The 11,976-nt window shown below is 51.8% G+C and overlaps 1 protein-coding gene across 1 annotated transcript; it reads right to left on the reverse strand.

Moving 5' to 3' along the window:
* Positions 1-2,439: 2,439 nt before the first annotated feature.
* Positions 2,440-4,076, reverse strand: LOC133042201 (collagen alpha-1(I) chain-like). Its single transcript, XM_061122752.1, has 3 exons — positions 3,987-4,076; positions 3,755-3,814; positions 2,440-3,570 (listed from the first exon to the last, which is right to left on the reverse strand). The coding sequence occupies exons 1-3, from the start codon at positions 4,074-4,076 to the stop codon at positions 2,440-2,442; spliced, it is 1,281 nt and encodes a 426-aa protein (XP_060978735.1).
* Positions 4,077-11,976: the final 7,900 nt, after the last annotated feature.

The raw sequence follows: 11,976 nt of genomic DNA on the forward strand, positions 1-11,976 counted from the left end.
AATACGCTCACACATGTATAATAATGCTTCCCTTAAGCAAACTGGGGAGTCAACCAAAATACTGAAGGGAAAAAGATGGCATAAAATTGCCATGTCCCACGAATGGATTTTCAAGTGAATATATTCTCTGTATCCCTCTAAACACTTTTCTGAGAGAGTGGAGCTTTCTCTGGCAAATATGTTTTATAAAGAATAGTTCTTTTAAAACATTCCATTTTAGGTGACACGCTGTTAGGGATTAAACAGATTTCTACTCTTTTTCAGAATAATCTTATTTGCTCATTTGGAAAACAATTTGTGAAAGAATTATTCATTGTTCCTATGCATACATTTTAAAAATAATTCACCACACATGACCAAATTATTTTCAAAGTATATACAGAAAGAGAAGAATACTAAACTTTCCCCTGCCTACATGTGAGAGCTTGTCAGCATTCGACTCCAAGGCCTTTAATCCCAGGCTTTAAATAATTCAGATAACAGTTGATTACTCCATTGCAAGAAGCGTTGAGCTCTGCAAAATCTGAGTAACACAATATTTTCTACATTAAAAAGCCAATCTCAAATAGTAGGCATCTAAGTAAAACACTTTGAGACCAAACCATGCAACCCAGTTTTTGCATTTACTGCATCAACTCTGGTAAATTCCACTGTAGTTTACTACAGAGTAATTCTGCATTCTTGCTTTCATTACCAAGCCATCTAGTTCAACAGCTCAATTTGCTGAAGTCACAATCTCCCATCCATACATATTTTTGGGTTTAAAGTTTAAAAAGGTTATAATTCTTTGAATTGTAACAAGTGAGATGGTTAGTTATGTTACACAGAAATCCTGAAGTGCCCACAAACGAAATTTTAAACTTAAAAGAATACTGCTTTGACACTCACTTCTATTTCTTTAGGAAAATAATTGTGTTATGTTTTTTGACAACCAAGATTCAATATCTGTTGCCTCTGTTCACTTGTACACATCAGCCATTACAAAAGAGCTCTGCTCACTTGGCTAAATTACAACCTGAGTAATGTAAAACAGGCAGAAGCACCAAGAAATATTGGCTTCCGACCCCAAATCAAAAGGCGACAAAATTTTGCCATCAAAAATGTCTCGCTGAGCTCCAAATGGATTAAATTCATCCATAAAGCTGATGATGTATGTAGCACTTCACTTTGATGTATATGAGGGTCCATATATGTCTGAGCATGTGTTCATAATTATCATGGAACCAGACAAATGAAAGAAATACAAGTAGGTTACAAACATCAAATAAGCCCTGTAAAAATTATCAAAGTTGAGCAAAGAACCCACTGATTTTCCTGGTCTGGAACATTTTGAATCATTTCCTTCTCTAAAACTACTCATCACATGCTTTCCCTTAAATCCTTGCCTAGCACAGGAATCATCAGTTTCTCTTCATTCTAGCAAGCAAGTTCAGCCTTTTCATACATCCGGACTGAAACATCCTGAAGTAGAAAATCTACAGACTGCATTCAGTATCGCCCCAAAGTACCACATTTGACTACTGCCCATACCATTTGGAAACCAGTCCTCACATGACTACTGGCCTGACACCTCATCCATCAGCGGGTGCCCAGAACAGACCTGGGCAGTCTCTTCCTTTGCGCCGTCTCCAGGGTGGAGGCCCAGCTGGGAAACAGGCTTCTCTTCCAATAGCAATTACATCTTTAAGATCAGGCCTTAGCAATCTGACCTAAAGCCATCTTTCCTCGCAACAAAGTCTCCAGCATCTTCAGAGGAAAAAGACGGGCAGGAAGGCAAATGAGAAGAAATCCAGGTCTCCGTGGCCTGATTAGAAACTTTGTTGTGTCAAATAAACTTTGGCCACTGGCGGAAAGTACCCTATGGTGGCTCTGGCTTTAGAAAGATCTGTCCGGGGCTTCTCAATCTTCTATCACCCCCCTCTCTCCCTCTCCCTCTGTCTCCCCTCTTCTCTTGTTTCAAAAGGGGCCTCTGGTCAGCGCTGATTAATAAGTGTTTTTTGTTGTGAAGTGTTGAATAATAGAGGATGGCCGGTGACCCAGTAAAGACTAAACCTTGCTCTGGTTTATTGTGGCAAGCTGAGAAAGGGGCTTTCGGCCCGGGACCCCAAGCACTGACCCGCACACATCCCGCCGATCGCCTATTCAGCCCCACAGCCCCACAGTCGCCCGGGCTCCCATTGTCTGCCAGGCAACAATGGAGATTTCGCAGGGAAAGTAAAGCTCCTTTCAGCTCCCTCTCTGATGTTTTGCATTTGGGGGAAACACCGACCTCCACTTTTTCCCCCCGACATCTTTCCCTATGGCAGTTAGAGCCGTGGATTTTCGGGGGAAACTTGTGTGAGTTTGGTGCTTGTTCGCCCAACACCAGTGTCGGGGAAGGCGAGCCGGGTGGAAAAGAGGAGAGCCCCGGAGATTCCTTTTTTTTTTTTTTTAATGCATTTAGATGATGGAAGCCGCCTCTAGGGAGACAGGCGAACGGGGGGAGGGGAGCAGAAAACGGGAAGAAAATGATTCCTCGTCAGGGTAGCCCGGGCGGCGGGGGCTTCGGGGCGGAGAGGCGGGCGCGCGGGCGGGCGGCCGGGGAGTGGCTGGTCCGGCTCGGCGCCCGCGAGCCCAGCGCGCCGTCGCGGCTCCTTCCCCGCTCTCCACGCGCCCAGCTCGGCTCCCGAGCGCGAGGCGGCCCCGAGGCCCCGGCGACCCTGCCCCGGGCGCGCTCCGGGACCCGCGAGGCCGGGCGGGGGCGCGGCAAGACAGGGGGTGGGCCGGGGCCCCGCAGGCCTGGGCCGCGTCTCGGTCTCCGAGAGGCTTCGTCCGCTCGGCTTTCCCGCCCCCAGCCCGGGGCTGCCCTCCTAGGTTTTCCGTCGGCCCCGGGGAGGCAGATGCTCCCTCTGGGCCGGGCGCGCGCGGCCAGGCCGGGTCTCGGGGATGACTCGCCAAGTCTGCTCCGGTCGCGGTCCGTCTCGCCGCCTCGCCCCGGCGGCCTTCCATCCCGGGATCGGCCGCCGCCCCCGACACCGAGGGCCTCGGCTTGCCCCGATGACTGGCTAACCGCCTGACGCGTGCGAGCGAGGGTCGGGCATCAGCGAGGCGGCCCAGAAAGGCCAGACAAGGGTGGGGAGGTGGCGGCTCCCCGTGGCCTGAGGAGTGGAAAGTCCGCTGGGGGTTCGCGCGGCCCGGGGCGGGGGGGAGCTGAGGGTGCAGGGCTCGCCGGCCCCAAGCCGCAGGCTGGGAGGGGGCGCCGTGCGGGACTGCGCTAGGCCGCCCTCCCCGGACCCGCCGGGTCCACGCCCTCGCGGCCGCCTGGGACCTGTCGCGCCCGGGTTCCGCGTCCCCGCACTTCCCGCCGCGCGCCTCCACCTTCCCCCGGCGCGCGCCTGTGCGCGGGGCAGAACGAGGGCTAGGGGCCGCGCAGGCCTGGTGGGCGGCGGGAGGCTCGCACTGCGCCTGCCCGCTGGGCCCCGGCCCGTCGCCCGGCGCTCTCCGACCGCTGCTTGACAGCTCCGGGAGCCGGGAGAGGAAGAGGAGCAGGAGGAAGGGCACCAGGAGGAGGCGGAGGCGGCGGGCGGCGAACTAAGGGCAGCCAAGGGGGAGGAGGGCTCATTGTCCGGTCCCCCCAGTCCAATTGATATGCTAATCCCTTTTCTGATGCCATAACAAAGAACACCTTTGCACTTTTAAAAGACTTTTTGTACCCTGGCTACAGAAGTTTATTATCCACTAATTAGCAACAACTTCTGGCAATGAGTTGGGTTACATTTTCATAAGCTCCAAGCCCGGGCGACGAGATGCGCAAGCCAGGAGGAGGTTCGCGCGCCTGGCAAACCCGAAGGGGGAAAAAAAAAGAAAAGAAACCCGGGGCTGGAAAAAAGTGGCCCGCTCAGATTCCTGGGCCCAAGGGCGGGAGACCGGGGATCGGAAGCTCTGTGCTCCGAACGGACCGAAATGTGCCCAGAGAAAGGGACTGAGGGCCCCGGCTGTTAGGTGACCTTATTTGATCCGACACAGTGGCCCGCGTCCGGAGAGCTGCGCGGAGGCGGCGGCTGTGAGCTGCTTTGCAGGTGTCCTGGCCGAGCCATCTGTTTGGGGTGGAGGGCTGCAAGGCCCGGGCGAATGTTCTAGCATTGGCTTCTGATCTCTTTAGCTTTTTTCTTTGCAGCCTCCACTTTAGAATAAGCCGCCGGCGAGGGAGCGGCCCATAAGTCGGAAACGCACCCGTAGCCCGGGTTTCTTCCTAAGGCCAGCCCTGAAATTCCAGGACCCAGAAAGATGAGTCGAAGTTGGCATCGATAGTGCCGGGGAAGGGGAGGGGGTGGGGGACTTGCTGGATTAGGGGCCCACTGAGGTCGTCTGAAGTGGGCACCCCCCAGAGCAGACCCTTCTGGCTAACCAGTGGACATAGCCGCACCTTCCCTGGGGCCGGATGCTGTGCGCACCGCGTGACCCTGCCTCCCTCCGGCTTTGGCAAGATGCTGCCGATCCTTAACAGTCCCACATCCCAGGTCAATAAACTGGAAACGGATAGAATGAGCATCATCCGGCGAAAGATAAAGGGCAGGGGGACGAAGCGCATTCCTTCTAGAGTCTCCAAAGAGAACGCCGTTTCTCTAGCCGCTAGTAAAACACCCGGTACAGTGAGGCCTTGGGTCTGTGCTCAGCCGCAGAGATGTTTTATGTTAGATAACTTGAGCCTCCGAACCCAGCATTGTTTGAGTGTATGTATGTATGTGTATACACACACACACACACACACACACACACACACACACACATCCTATTTTCTAAAAATCTTCTTTCATTTTTGGTTTTCACCTTTTTTTTTTTTTTTTGCAAGAGAGCCAGTTGGGGGTATTGTTGAATTTTTCAATCAGATGTAAGCTGGGTGCTGGCGGCCTGTGCCTCCTCCTGCTTAGGGCTAAGCAGAGGCCAGTTTGATAAATTTTCAAGGTGAAACATGGCCTTCCTCAAAACCCCGCGGTGATGTAGGGTACAAGGCGAATATGCAAAGGCGGAACGTGGCGCGTTACATGGTTTCATTCCTTTTCGATGGAACGGCGTGCGGTTACCAGCAGCCCTAACCCCTCTGGTATCCGAGCGCACTGTTTCCGAACAGGAGCTGTTAGAACCAGAAAGTGGGGATGAGGGGGAGGTAAGGGGGGGCGACGACTTCAGGGAATACTGCCGGGGAAAATGCAGACGATCACCAAGATATTAGTGATGTTGGATCTCATGGTCTCCCAGACAGGAATCTCAGGAGCAAGAAAATATTCCCAAGCGTCTCGTCGGCAGTGGCCGTGGGTGGGGTGCGGGAGGAGATGGGTGGTGAGTGCGGGGGAAGAGGGAGGAGGTGTGTCTCAGTTGTCACCCTCGGCCCCCTTCAGTGAGGGAGAACAATGGCGGGGCCTGGGGTTTTCCCTGAAAGGGAAACTGCAGGAAGGCAGAGTTGCTCTTTGTGCCTTCACCCTTCCGAGGAAGGGGGAGCCACACACACGACCCCACCCGCTCCGACCATTGGGCGGTGTCCGCGAGATCTAGACCCCACTGAGACTCTCTGAGGGCTTAAAAAAAAAAAGGAGAGAGAAAGAGAAAAGAAAGAGGCGCCGGCCTTGTCGCCTGGTAAGGCCCACTCAGCCTCCGGAAGAAACCCGAGCAAAACCGAGAGACCCTCAGAATTCGCCAGGCGAGGGTTGGGGGGCGGGGAGGGTGAAAACCTCACACCCCCGCCTGGTGTGTCGGCCTCTTCACCACCACCCCCCGCCCCTGCACAACTCCCACCCTCATCCCATCCCAACGTCTGATCACGGTGGATTCTGATTACGTGTTGTATTTCAGATTAAGGATGTATTTATTTATTTATTTAATCCTTCAGATCTTCCCACACCACAAAAAGATTTCATTCTTTTCCAAGGCAAAGGGTTGATTTAAAAAAAAAAAAAAAACTCTCCATTTTAAATCAATGGGGGAAATCAGATGGCTGTGACCTTGACGTGTGAAATGGGGGAGGGGCGGGTAGATTTGGGGGCCTAAATCCTTGGCCTCTCCGTTTCTGGGGCGTCCTAGGCCTTTTCAAAGGACACCCACGAGAGGAGGGGGTCTATTTTCAAAGGTTACCATTAACAGTTCATTCGCTCAAAGTTGGGAACTTGGTATTTTCATATTACGTGAAATACATGATTTAATTATACTCCAAAAACAAATTAAGGACAGGCCTTCTACACAAATTGGAGGCAGCTAAATGCTCTTTTGTGCCTGCAGCCCTCGGGTTGTTAAAGAGGCTGCTGATGCATGAGAAGTGAGTGAGTGATTTAACTCATTGGGATGCAGGAAGCGACCTGCCCTCTTTTGAAAAAAAGAGAGAGAGAGGGAGAGAGAGAGAGAGAGACAGAGACTGAGACTTCGAGCTGGAGAAGAGAGAGGGAGGGGAGAGGAGGGAAAGAAGGGGAGAGAGAGAGGAGAACGCAGAGGGAGGGAGGCAGGGAGACCAAACCCCCGCTTTACTGCGTTGAAAGCTTCTGAATTTCAAGCAGAAAGTAGAAGGAGCCCCACACGGCTCTGAGCGTCTTTCCTTGGGCTGCGTGTGCAGAGCGTAGACAATGAAAACCTCCATCCCCCTCCCCCAGCCCCGCTAGGCTACAAGATTTTTGTTTTCGTTCCTTCTCAACGATGGAAGATGTGCAAAATCAAATATAGAGAGATGTGTTTATATTTTGAAAACAAACCAACCGAACGGGCTGAGACACGGATTACCCAAACGCGCGAGGGCCGTAAGTAACATCTTTTTTTTTTTTTTTTTTCCCCGGGTGAGCCGGGCTCTGCGTCGCTGCGGGGTGGGGAGTGTTCGCTTTGTGAGTTGGGGGCGCGGGTTTGCGTTCGGGTGGTTTTATTTCCCAGGGCTTTCCTCGAAGCTTGCACTTCCCGCACGTGAGCGGGATCAGCAGCCGTTTCGCCCGCGGTGGGCGTGCGGAGCAGGGCACTTGGCTGGCTTGGATGCGGCGGGCGGGGGGCGGCGGGGGGCGCGCAGGCGAGGAGTTCCCGCGTCGCGAGCATCCTTCGAAAGCCTCGCGCCCGGCTCTGGGCTTCCAGGTTGGTTCCCGGCAGTGGATGGAAATCAGGTCACCGAGGTCCCTAAGCTCCCGGACTCCCAGACGTGCCGAGGGGACGGGATGGAATTGGAGGAGAGATCCGGGGAGGAGGAGAGAGAGGCGAGCACCCCCCCCCCCCACCACCCCCCAGGCCTAGGATGGAGTCTGGGGCGGCCGCTGGCCGGGACCCTCGGTTTGTGAGACTTGGTCTTGGCCGGGGTTAGCTGGCTAGCGAGCATCGCGCCTTCCTAAGATAGAAGCTAGGAAGCTTCCTAACAGTTAGCTGGCTAGTGAGCATCACGCCTTCTTCTGCACCTCAAAGAAAAGATCTGGTGACAGGGACTGAGTGAGGGTGGGAGAGTGTGTCTCAGAGCGCCTAGGCGGGAGAATTTGTGGTTCTGAGGGAGGTTTGTTTTTTTTTTTCCCCCCTCTTGGAAATGCGCAAGAATTCCGCGGGCTCACGCTTTCTTTGTGCGCCAGGCAGCGCCAAGCGCTTTGTGCTTCACAAGGAGAAAATGGCGAGTCCTATTGTGTTTAGGCCATTTTCTTCCGGTACAAGGATTTTCCCAAGTTCTAAAGACTTCTTTGGAAAGTAGCCTTCTCTTGCCCTGAAAAGTGTGAATCGCTGTAGTTCGGCCCGGTGGCCTGGGGTGGGTACCGACCTCAAATGAGGCAAGAGCCTGTTTTCTTACCGTTGGAATACTTTTATCAAAACAAAAAATATGACCAGTTTGTGCAGGTCGATGCTCTTCAAAGATTGGCAGCAGCTCTCAGAGATTCGGAAAATAAGCGTCTGTTTATGTGTTTATCTATACATATCATACTTTTCCTGATAATCTGAAGGGAAAGATAAAGGACAAAAGACAATTAAGTGTGTGGAAGATGGAGGGAAGTTTTTTCTTTATTCTTTTACCCCCTCAAGGAAACCCCAGGAGAGGTTAAATGTTACTCTGCCAGGTCAATCTTTTGTTTTTTAAACTGAAGGTGAAACGTTGTTTTGGGCTGAAGGAAGCAGCCTTAACCACTAGAGGATATGCCTTCTTTGCTTCACAAGAAAAAAAAAAAATTACAGTGTTAAAGAAGGGATTTAGTTTAATACTCTTAGTGCTTGTGTATGTGCGTGTGTGTGTGATTATATCTGTCTATACAGAGAATTGAGAAGGTTGCTATTTGGCCTTTTTTCTTTATCATTTTTGTGAGGATTTCTGCATTTGTTAAGCCACATGTAAAGGTGGACAAGGATGCCTCTACAAGAATGCCTTACATTTCTGAAAGCAAAAAACAAACAATGAAAAACTGCAGGTTGAAAAATACTACTTCCTACTTACTACAATTCTTTGGAGCCCTAAACGTGGTGGTGATTTTATCAGCTCAAAAGTAATATAATGCAAACTTTTCTCATCTGCTTCTTGTACTCTAAATTGGGTGTAAATATATAGAAATGAAAACAACTGGAATAGAAAAGAGGACTTGAACCCTACAGACGTTCCCCTCTTGACATTATCTTAAAATGTTAAGGCATCAAATTGGTGCCTAGGCATCCTGATTTCCATTTTTCAAAAGGTACCCCTACCATCTCCCTTCATGTGGATCAAGACCATGGACAGCGAACTAATATGAAATGACTTGAGCAAAAAAGCAGCTCTTGTAAAACTGTGTGAGAGCAGAATGGAAGCTTACATTCAAAACATGTCGGAAGACAAAAAACAATCTTTAGATTTTTATAAGGAATTAGACTCCTTTACCTTTTGGCATTTCAAACATTCTACCACGTTCAAAGAAACAACGACTTATATACCATACTCAAGTAGTATATGTTATTAATCTAACCTCCTCTAAGAGGAGGTCCGCCCTTTGTTACTGATAAATAACAAGTTTAAATCCATCCTTTTAAGGTGTGAGCTGCTTCTTACAAGGCCTTCAAGCAGAGTGAGGATAGAGAAATTTTGCTGTTTTAGCCTGGCATTAGTTGAATGACTCTGGAGCAAATTAAATTGATTTTTATCAGTGACTGAATTTCTAAATGCATAGAATTGGAAAAATTAAATGCCACTTTGATAGACAGGAATAATATGAATGGAGATATAATCCAGCTACTCCTTCTACTCCTGTTTAGGCACTGTAATATATAACCAGCAATGCAGTGTTGTCAGCAAACATTTTTTTCTAAGTAAATCACAGATTTTTTTTCATATATACACATTTGATTTAGGGCACAGGGTTAGTTCAGTGCAGCTCTGTGCTGAAGATCAATTTATGCTGTTTCCTACATTGTATGAATTGCCATTACTCCTTTCTAGAGTTGAACTTCATTTAAAGCCATTTCATTTGTGGATTACATAACACATTCACAACTGCTCATTTAAATTTCCATTTCCCTGTATCTTTTTGGCTTATTTCATAACCTGACTTCAGTGTGACTTGTAGAGGCCTGGGAAATAATATAAAGCAAAGTTAATAATCAGATGTAAAGAAAACAAAATAGTTTATATTTAAATTTTAAAATGACATCAAGTTAAAGAGAGTTTAGGGTTTCTAAATTAATTATTTGATCTTTACTCATTGGATTTGACTACAGAATGAAATTGCAGTTACTTGAATGTATAGATTCTTACAATTAGGTGCTAGATATGTTTTGGACAGACACACACACTTTTTTTTTTTTAACAATGTCTTCAAAGTACTTGCAAAGAAAATGCAGTGATCAGGACCATGGTGAGGTCCCCTTGGCACACCCAGTGCTGGCCCTGGATTCTGCTTGGGATGCAGAGGTCAGTTGGGAGAGGGGTCATTGTTTAGAGAGGCACATTAGTCCGAAATGGCATCCGTGATGAGATTAAACATAAACTTAAATCTTGGCCTGGGTAAAGGATGGCAGTGGGGCGAGAAGAGGAGATGCAGACAACCTTGGTTCTGCTGCCTGCGCACAAAACTAAGAAGCCGCCCCTCTTCTGGAGCGTGGACTCTGTCTGGGCCTAAGGTGCTTATTTTGCTGTTTCTTGGTCTTCTGTGTGTGGAAGTAAGAGCCCAAGAGCTTAGATTTAGGGATTCAGACAAGAGGTCCTGAGGAGGTGGGCTCTCGTCTCCATTTTAAGGAGAGGCAGCCCGGAATGGTGACTTGGACTTGGCTGGTACAAGCCGGAGCGTGGACGGCAGGGCTGTGAGAAGAGGTCTGGAGAGACGGGCAGACGTCGCGGGGGGTTGGGGTGGCGGGCTGTCTTTGGGCCCCTGTGCTGGTGCCAGTGGGGCGCAGGGCAAGGGCAGGGTAGGCGCCCTCCGCTGTGCCAGGCGCAGCTCTTGGGGGCTGAGCGCCTTCTGCGGCTCTTTGGTTTCAAGGACACAGCGAGCTGCTCCGGACTTTGGGAGCCAACATCTGTCTGACTGGTGACGTCAGCAACCCGTGTAATCCTCTTCTGCTGAAGGCAGATGCCTTATTTGTTTGGCTGGAGCGAGCCATTAATCCCTAATTCTGGATCAGCAACCGAGGGGGAAAGACTGGACCGCTCCGATCCACCCCCTCCCCACCCCCACCTCCCACCCTAAAGCACCTTATACCACCGAAGCCTCTCAGCCTCCTCTTTCCTCCGAGAACGCGCTGAGCAGCAATCGAAAACGCTCTGGTCCTCTGCAGGTTTGAGCAGGGCTAGCAGGTCTTTCTCCTTCGGATTTCCAGGGCGCTGTGTTATCTGTGATGCTTTCTCTCATCGATCTTTTCGATTTTCTTGCTGGGACTCGCCGATCTTGCAGTTTGCAGGGTACCAAGCCAAGAAGGGGTGGGGATTGGAGAGTGCGGATCCAGAGTTCGGTGGAAAGAATGGGGTGAAGAGGGGGAAAAGGGGGTACACCATGCGGGGACGGCTGGACTGCACCGGAGGACCCTCTGCGGACGCGTTCTGAACGTTCCGGCGCCCGAAACCCCTTCTCTGGCCGCGAAGATGCCGCAGGGTCCGGCCCCCACCTCGCGGCTTCCGCAGCCAGAGCAGCGCGCACCGCCACCGCGCCGCCCCCCAGGTTGCGCTCCCGGCTGAAGCCTGGGGACAGCCTGGGGACGGAGGTTGAGGCCCGCCGGCTGAGGTGCCGTCCTCCCGTCACCTCATTTCCCTCGCCTGCTCCCTCCTGCCTCTTGTCCCTTCTCCCCCCCACCCCCCACCCATGTTCCCCCTCCTCCCTCCTGCCTCCCTCTCTTAATGATGCGCTGTGATTCTGTTTTTCAGGGGCTTGCTCTGGGGTCTCCGCGCTAGACCGGCTCCCGGCAGTCTCCGCAGCCACAGCCGGGCTCTACGCCGCCCCCGGTGCCGCGGGGGCCGAGAGTCCTCCCTTCCTCGGACACCAGAGCTGGAGTGGGCCTTTCCCTCCCGCGGACCGCGCCGTAGGGGACGCCGAGAAAAGAGCCGCTGCGCCCGCCGCCTCCGGCCCGCTGCGCTGATGGCTCCGCCCGTAGAGGTCAACTCCCCTCACCCCTTTCTCTGTCCTGCTCGCCCTCCCTCGGCCCGGCCCCGGCTCCGCCAGCCTCCGGACTGTGGCCGCAGTCTGAGGATTGCGCATCCGCTGCGCTGCGCTGCGCTGCTCCGAACCGTATCCCCCAGGAGGGCCCAGACCCGAGGTCCGTGCTCCCGGGCGGTGGGGAAGCCTTAGCGAGCAGCCCTTTCTCTGCAGCAAGCTGTAGTTGGACCAGATGGGCCGCCCAGCTCTCTCGGGACTAGGCAGGTGCGGTTGAGTTAATTTTTCCGCATTACAAAGAAAGATGACCCAGCCGGCCCTTGGACTCTGATCTCCCCCAAACCTCCCCAGCGGAACAGCGGTCGCGTTATCACAGGGCACAGAGACGAGGCGTATCTGAGTGTTTATCTTCCCTATACACACGTGTGATGGCTGTCTTTTGTGTGTGCTAGAATCC

The sequence above is a fragment of the Dama dama genome, chromosome 21, assembly GCF_033118175.1.
Source record: "Dama dama isolate Ldn47 chromosome 21, ASM3311817v1, whole genome shotgun sequence".
Lineage (NCBI taxonomy): Eukaryota > Metazoa > Chordata > Mammalia > Artiodactyla > Cervidae > Dama > Dama dama.